At 41.4% G+C, this 8,562-nt stretch overlaps 1 protein-coding gene across 1 annotated transcript in view; it reads left to right on the top strand.

Annotated features, from left to right (window-relative positions):
- The first annotated feature begins 335 nt into the window (after window positions 1-335).
- The window catches only part of LOC135097487 (gamma-butyrobetaine dioxygenase-like), a 12,538-nt gene continuing 4,311 nt past the window's right edge, over window positions 336-8,562 (top strand). The window contains exons 1-5 of the mRNA XM_063999431.1: window positions 336-441; window positions 2,430-2,574; window positions 2,790-2,940; window positions 3,041-3,190; window positions 7,847-7,974. Of these exons, the coding sequence (XP_063855501.1) occupies window positions 372-441; window positions 2,430-2,574; window positions 2,790-2,940; window positions 3,041-3,190; window positions 7,847-7,974 (644 nt within the window). The 5' untranslated portion in view covers window positions 336-371. The remainder of the gene's footprint in view (window positions 442-2,429; window positions 2,575-2,789; window positions 2,941-3,040; window positions 3,191-7,846; window positions 7,975-8,562) is intronic.

Genomic DNA, 8,562 nt, shown 5'->3' with positions numbered 1-8,562 from the left:
TTTATTTGTTATTTTATCATTTCAGTATCCGTAGTGTCAAATAATCACATGTAATTCGATGACTGTATACGTTGGCTAACACCATTATTATGTAACAAGTGTCGATATAGGAAAGTCCGAAGAGCGGCATTGGTAAATGCAAGGCCTCGGTGCCAAATAATGAAATGGTTCAATTAATGTTTACTGTTCATTGATTGTTATCATGAAAAAACAAATCAATATGACCTACAAATGTGTACTCATAAACATATCCACACATTCTCAGATCTCATTACTTATTGCATCGTGGTAGCATGCAACAATTATCAAACATAATTCGCCATATTGCAAATCTATCATGCTGTGCCTGCCCCTCATATTGCTGGCCGCCCATGGCGAGCGACGCGGAGATCTTCGCCAGCTTCAGCACGAAAGATATTTCGCCTTCCGTCTCTCTCGAAGGTAAACAAACCACCAGCACGTCATACGCTGTCAGACCAAGCACATTTTTTATTTTTTTTACGTGTTAAGGTGACTGTCTATATTAAGAGGAAAAAAAAATATCTTAAAAACCAGGCTAATAATCTCTGTGGTCTTTGAAAATGGTCGTTGTGGTAGAGTAAAGCATTTTTTAATAAAGACATAAATCGGCAATTGTGTGATTGTTCATACATAGTGAGCAGTCAGCGCCGGGTGATGAACAGACTCATACTCATCTGCCTACACTCCTTACAATAACATTAATCAAGCTCTTTCCTTTCATCTTCATTCCTACCTCATCCTATTCCAAGTTCTTAAAAACAGATTTTTCTGATACCGCAATGGAAAATTTAGGAGTAAGAGTGACGCCTTATTGTTGTGTCTGTATTTTCTCATTAATCTTTATTTCAATGCCATTTATCCTGAGATAAGTTTTGCAATACCTTCATGTTTCCTTGATTCTGTTCCTTGAGTTTTTTTTTTTTTTCTTTTGACTACTAAAGTGAGTACTGAGTCACGCTACGAAAGTCATGCACAGTGATTTAGTGTTTTCTGCAAATTTCCACTACCAAGCAAAGATTGGGATGTTGAACAACGACCCAGGAATCCTACTTGATCCTTTATTTTTCTAGAAAACGATAATACATAACGTTCGTTATATTTCGCATTTTTTTTTTACAAATAATCAATAAAAAAATAAAGTAAAGAACGTACATCGGTCTTAATAAAATTTAGCTTTGTTCATGTTATCTGACCATCACTTCTCTACGAGGAACACTGTCATTTTCATGTGTGTCTGTTTACACCCCTGCGAACCTTCCGAACATCCCCTCTACACACTGGCTGGAAAGCACACTTGTACTAATTAAACATGTAATATTTTCTCCATCATCACAAACATTTATGTGTAATGGACAAAGCTACTTGAGGTTATCAGAATGCTATCTGACTTGCGGTAACTCTTATACCAGAGATAGGAGTGATGGAGAGCCCGAAAGGGATGCAGACGTGATAAGAGACATTATATTAACATAAATGTTGAGGGAAGAGAGGAATAGGACTGAATGGGGAAACTTGAAGTTAGAGATATAATGATGTATGGATGTGATTCGTAAGAAGAACAAACAAAGCATTAAAAAAAAAAAAAAAGAAATAAAGAAATAAGTAGCTGATCTACTATTTTACTTCTCTAGACTACCACTAGCCACCAGTGCTGGCACATTCTTCGGAAGATGCTCTCGAAGAAATTTAAGCGGGTAACGAGTAAACACTGGCCTGGATCCCTACCCTCACAAGGTCCCGCACCCAGTTCTTGCAAGAGTGCCTTGCAGTAAATTTTGGCTTCGCCTTCGGAAAATGTGCTCCTTCAACGGAACACTCGTCGCTTGCACGCTGTATCTAATACAAAAACTTAAACAGAATAATTTTACATCCAATATTTCATTAAATTATCGGGAAGTGAATCTAAATTGTTCCTTTGGTGTTGACACTTGCCACTTTGATGTGTCTTTCAACGGCATTAACTTGTGTAGTTTCCCATTTGACAGGGGAAAGCAACAAAGTTTCTTACATAAATGAAATAATATAGGTATTGATATTTCCAAACTACTTTTGTATTTCTACAAAAAGTCCAGTCGTGGTGATACAGGCTTGAATGAAGATGACTTGTGTCACTGCTCCAAGGATACGGTATCATCAGAAATATCATTTGACTGAAGATGATTTGTGTCATTGCTCCAAGGATACGGAATCATCAGAAATATTATTTGATTGAAGATGATTTGTGTTATTGCTCCAAGGATACGGTATCATCAGAAATATCATTTGATATGTTATCTCTGGTATGATTGGTGATTCAAGTTTATTACGTTCTTCATCCACTAAACGAAAATAAGTTTAACCTAATTATAGAAATGAATATTCACACTCTTATAGATAATTCGAATTATAATTTGTGAATTATTTTTCAGTGTGCAACCGTGGATTTCTTTCAGCGTGCGTCCGTGTGAAAGAAGTGAGCATCATGCTGGCAGCGCGACGATTGACCTGGGCCAGGGTGAGGTCCGCCGTGGCAGTGATGGCGCCCCGCGGACATTCCCTCCCGCAGGCACCACGGTATACACGACAGTAGTCTAGTTTTTGAGATGTCCCAAGGTTTTATTTATATGAAATAAAACCTTTTTTTTAATCATATTTTGTTAACTGCATCTCCCCCTGTCTTCCGGCGTTGACCAGGTGATGTGTCTTTCTGACGTACTGTGCATTATCGATGAAATATATTTGCGCTAAACCCAAAATACGTATCAGCTAACGGGTATATGTTCCCGCAGTCTTCTCAACAATGCTGCCTGCGCCCTACACACGAGGAACAGGACGGCCTGGCAGAAAGCGTTGACAGCAGAGGAGTTCACGCTTTCACAGACGAAGCCGGGGACAACCATCGCTGCTGTTAATCTCCTTCAGGACCAGAAAATGCTTCAGGTTCGTACTATTAGAAGAACGTTCTTATCAATATCTTGCTAATATACTGTGCGTCGGCATGCTACGGGGCGTGTAGCTATAGGCCTTGCAAAACACACAGGTACGCTGGGAGGATAGCAGTGTGGAGTCTTACCCTTACATCTGGCTGCGCGACAACTGCCAGTGTCCGAATTGCTACCATCCATTCTCCCAGGCACGCCGCGTGATGCTCAAAGATCTCGACCTCTCTGTCGCTTGTGTGGACGTAAAGGTCAGACATGAAATGAAAATGTTGCTGAACTTTATGAGTGTTGGGTGTACCTGTGGTGAGTTCAGATCCAAATTCATTGTTTTTATGTAGCCAGGGTTCCTCAGTCTCAGGTCAAGGTTCCTAGTGAACGGACGTGTTTAGTGAGCAGTGACCTGACGCTAATAAAGCTGGCTAGTGTAGACATGGCGCCTTGTGTTGCCGAGTCGTCTGGTTGTGTTAGTTCTCCTGTTCTCGAGGCCTTCGTTGCGAAGGTGTCAGAGGTGGAAGCTGATTTCCATGGAAGGATCTCAGAGGTGCAGGCTGAGTTTCGTGAGAGGATCTCGGACCTGCAGGCTGAGTTCTGCGAGAGGATCTCAGCACCTGTGGGAGGGTCGTGCCCCACCGTCAACTTACCTAGTAAGGCGACGGAGGAGCAGTGGTCGGTTGTGTGCAGGGGAGCCAAGAGGGTGAAGGTCCTCAGGGTACCTTGCGTGGAAACGAAGAATCCCTTCAATATGCTGGAGGAAGGGAAGGAGAAGGAGGTGGACAGAGCTGGAGGAGGCAAGAAGGAGGGGGCAGATGCAGTTACCCTGCCCCAAGGTAGAGTGCTTGTGTTTGGAGATAGTCAGGTTAGGCACTTAGATAGTGCGTTCTGTGCTAGGGATAGGAAGCGTAGGTCGAGGGTGTGTTTGCCGGGGGCCGGGATAGGGAAGGTAGCTGATAGGCTAGACACGTGCTTGGAAAAAGATGGGACCAAGCCCATTGTTTTTCTCAGTGCGGGAGGGAATCACCTTGGTAAGGTCAGGAGTGAGGAGCTGATCGGGAGGTTTCGACAGGCTTTGAACAAGATTAGAGACAAGGGAGGGATCCCCGTGGTATGTGGTGTCTTGCCGAGGAGGGGAGTTGGTGCTGAGTTGCTGTCCAGGGCTATTACAATGAATCGCAGGCTAGCGAATCATTGTAAGAGTAATGGATGGACGTTCATCGACTGGGACCTTTTCTATGGTAGAGACACCTTGTATACCAGGGATGGAGTGCATTTATCACGCCAGGGTGTTCCTGTTTTGGCCGAAACATTCGAGCGGGAGGTAACTGCACTCCAGCGCTTTTTTCGGGAAGGAAGAGGGGGTAGTGAGAAGGCGAGGGGCAAATTAGTTAAAACTAGAAAGGTAGCTAACTCAGGGAAGGTGAGAAATAGCTTAAGTGTTTACTACACAAAATTGTAGAAGTATTCTGAATAAAATAGACTTGCTTAGAGGAATAGCGTGTGTAGAGAAATTTGATATTGCTTTAACTGAAACTTGGTTAGAGATGTCAGGAAAAGTATTTAATACAGAGGTTAAGATAGATGGGTATACAATGTTCTATAAAGATAGGGAAAACAGGAGAGGAGGAGGCGTCCCGTTATACGATAGGGACACATTACAGTGTTGTATGAACAATAGAATTAAAACAGATAACAAAGCAGAATCGATATGGGTAGAATTAAGGAAGGATCGCAGTCAGTAGTACTAGGGGTAGTTTACAGATCACCGACTAGTACAAAGGAAATTAACACCTCACTCTGGCAGGAATTAAATAGAGCAGGCAGCTACAGTCAGGTATGTGTGGTATATTTTAATTTTAGGAATATCGACTGGAGTCTGATTGTGGGTAACAAGGAATTTCTTAAGGTAATTCAGGATTTTTTTTTTTTAAACAGGTAGTCGTAGAACACACAAGGGGGAATAATACTCTAGATTGAATTCTTACTAACAGGGAGAAAGTAGTCACGCAAGTAGAGGCTGGAGGACAGCTAGGTAACAGTGACCATAGGGAAATTATGTACAATTTCGAATGGGAAAAATCTGTTAGAAGCAAAAACACTAGTAAAATACCTGACTTTAGGAGATCAGATTTTGAGGAATTAAAAAGGTACCTCCAAGGAGTGGACTGGCAAAGGATGCAGGGTGAGGTCAGGTCAGGGACGGAGTTCAGAGAGATAAGGCAGGATGAGAGAGGTGAGGTGAGGAGTGAGGGTGTAGGACAAGAGGAGGGAAGATGTGTCCGGAAGGGGAAGAGGAAAGAGGAAGGGGGAGATAGGTGTGAGTATGTTGGAATGTCAGGTCATGGTGAAATGAGAGAGGTGAGGTCGAGGCGAGTAGGTGAGGGAGTGGAGAGGATGGTAGGGGCTGAGATGAGGGGATTAGGCGAGGTAAATGTAGATGAAATGTATAAATATTTCGTAGATAAAGTTCATACAGGTCAGTTAGCAAATATCCCGTATAGGACAATAGGATCACAGAAAAATGACCCTAAATGGATGACTGCTAGGTTAAAGCATTATATAGGGCGTAAGAGAAGTATATATAAGAGATTAAGGGCAGGTGAAGAAGTGTTAAGGTCACAATATAATGAATTAGTTAGAACAGTCAGGAAGTTAACGAGGAAAGCTAAGGGCAATTATGAATTAAAGGTAGCCTGCCAGGCGAAGACGGACCCCAAGGGATTTTATCAGGAATACAGGACGAAGAATAAGGATACTATAGGTCCATTAAAGGCAGCAGATGGGGAGCTGGTTAGTTCTGGGGAAGAGATTAGTAAACTTCTGAATGAGTATTTTTTAACTGTCTTCACCCAGGAAAACATGCAGGATATGACAGATAGTGAACAGGTGTTTAGAGCAGATGAGAATGAGAAGCTGACAGATATTTCCATAACTAGGGAGATAGTGGAACAGGAGGTAGATAGGCTAAAAAAAGTTCAGGACACCAGGACCTGATAAGATATATCCCAGAGTACTTAAGGAATGCAAAGAGATTATTAGTGAGCCGTTAGTTTCTGTCTTTAGGAAATCACTAGAGTCGGGTGAGGTACCAGTAATGTGGAGGCAGGCTAATGTTGTACCCATCTTTAAGAAGGGAGATAAAACTTTAGCGTCTAACTACAGACCTGTCAGCTTAACTTCAGTTGTAGGTAAAATGTTAGAGTCAGTAATAGCGAGGAACATTAGGGAACTTTTAGATAAACATAACTTGATAAATCACTCACATCATGGCTTCACGAAGGGGAAGTCTTGTCTGATGAACTTGTTGAGTTTTTACAGTAAAGTGTACGAGGCAGTAGATAATGGTGATAGTTATGATATCTTATATCTGGACTTTAGTAAAGCATTTGACAAGGTACCCCATCAAAGGCTCCTGAGAAAGGTTAGGGAAAAAGGGATAGATGGGAAGATGTTAGGCTGTATAGGGTCATGGCTTAGTAACAGGCGACAGAGAGTTGTAATAAACGGCTCGAAATCCGAATAGGGTCATGTAATTAGTGGGGTTCCACAGGGATCAGTATTAGGGCCATTGTTATTTTTAATATATATCAATGACTTGGATAGTGGAATTAGTAGTGATGTTATTAAATTTGCGGATGGCACAAAGATAGGTAGATTAATTAGGTCAGAATCGGATGCCATCGCCTTGCAGGCAGATTTAGATAGAATGAATGAATGAATGAACGGATAGATGGCAAATGCAATTTAATATCAATAAATGCAAAGTACTTAGCGTAGGTAGAGGAAACCCACACAATAGGTACACATCAAACAACCAAACTCTGGTAGGTACACGGTACGAGAAAGATTTAGGAGTTATAGTTAGCTCTGAACTTCGTCTAGGGAAACAATGCATAGAATCCAGAAACAGGGCAAATAGGGTACTAGGATTCTTTTTTAGGAGTGTTAAAAGTAGAAGGCCGGAAGTAATATTAAAGTTATACTTGGCGCTGGTCAGACCTCATCTAGACTACGCTGTGCAGTACTGGTCCCCACATTACAAGAAAGATATAGGTCTATTAGAATCGGTACAGAGGAGAATGACTAAAAGGATACATGAGTATTCCTTACGAGGCGAGGTTGAAGCTGTTAAATTTACATTCTTTAGAGGGACGTAGGTTAAGAGGGGACCTGATAGAAGTCTTTAAGTGGTATAAGGGTTATAACAAGCGGGATTCCTTACGAGGCGAGGTTGAAGCTGTTAAATTTACATTCTTTAGAGAGAAGTAGGTTAAGAGGGGACATGATAGAAGTCTTTAAGTGGTATAAGGGTTATTTATAACAAGGGGGATGTAAGCAAAATTCTTAGGATCAGCAACCAGGGTAGGACAAGAAATAATGGGTTCAAACTTGAAAAAATTTAGGTTTAGGAAGGAGATAGGAAAAAAGTGGTAGATGTGAGATGTAGAGTGGTAGATGAGTGGAACAGACTCAGTAATCATGTTGTTAGTGCTAGGACACTAGAGACCTTTAAGAGAAGATTAGACAAGTTTATGGATGGGGATAATAGGTGCAAATAGGTAGGTATATTTCATACAGGGACTGCCACGTGTAAGCCTGGTCACTTCTTGCGGCTTCCCTTATTTCTTATGCTCTTATGTTCTTATGTATACCCATAATGAGCTCGAGCAGTATATGCAGTTACACTACAGTATGTATTATAATTTAGGGTAATTAATTTAAAGACGCGAGATTTAAGGCCAGTAGTGCTTGACTAACCCACAAAAGGCCAGGCATATACGAGTGCCACTGCTTGTATAAAATAACCTGTACCAAATACTGTCATGACTTATTTCCTATAGTAAAGCCAAAAGGATTCGTGATGCAAAGGTCCTCAGTTGTTTGCTAACGCACTGGACCGTATTCTTCAGGTGAGTAACGCTGGAGAGGGAGTCAAAATGCTATGGGCAGACGGTCACCAGGGAACATACGACGCACACTGGCTGCAAGAGAGGGCTTTCAGAGGACCGAAGCCTGAGCCTCGTGACCGCGAATGCAGGTACTCAAAAACCTCTTACTAGTTAGTAAAATTATAGATAGGGAATAGCTATCAATAAAATAAGATACTAAATTAAGTTACTCAAGACCCTTCGTGTAGTTTCTAAATGCACAAGGTAAACTCAACAAGAAAATTATTACGTGCGGATGTTTTAGCTTGCGCATTAACAGAAAAGGTTTGTATCAAAACACAGGTTCACAATGTGCATCACGTGACGGTTACAAATTCAGTGTAAGCTAAAATACCTCAGTGTAAGACTTTTATTAAATTATAACCTTACAATCCTCTACTTAAAATATAACAATCATTATCAGACCAAGAAGTTGGATGTAGCTCTCGTTTGACAGAGATGGCGAAGATGTCTGTTCAGTTGCTGATGAACGATTTCGTTACTGCAAGGTTAAATACCGTTTACTTTCTGAAGCTGTCTCCTGCTTGTGTCTCAATTTCCAACGTAGCCACTGGGTAGAATAAGCCTCATGCTTAATTACAATCTCCTCTTCCGTTTTGGAGGATCATATAGATGGTTCATTATCCAAGGCGAAATGTTTACCATTGTTGAAGTTCTGCTGTGTGCCCATCACTCAC

This window comes from Scylla paramamosain, unplaced genomic scaffold, assembly GCF_035594125.1.
Source record: "Scylla paramamosain isolate STU-SP2022 unplaced genomic scaffold, ASM3559412v1 Contig22, whole genome shotgun sequence".
Lineage (NCBI taxonomy): Eukaryota > Metazoa > Arthropoda > Malacostraca > Decapoda > Portunidae > Scylla > Scylla paramamosain.
The sequence above is the reverse complement of the archived record's forward strand: the minus strand, read 5'-3'. Positions and strand labels throughout refer to the sequence as shown.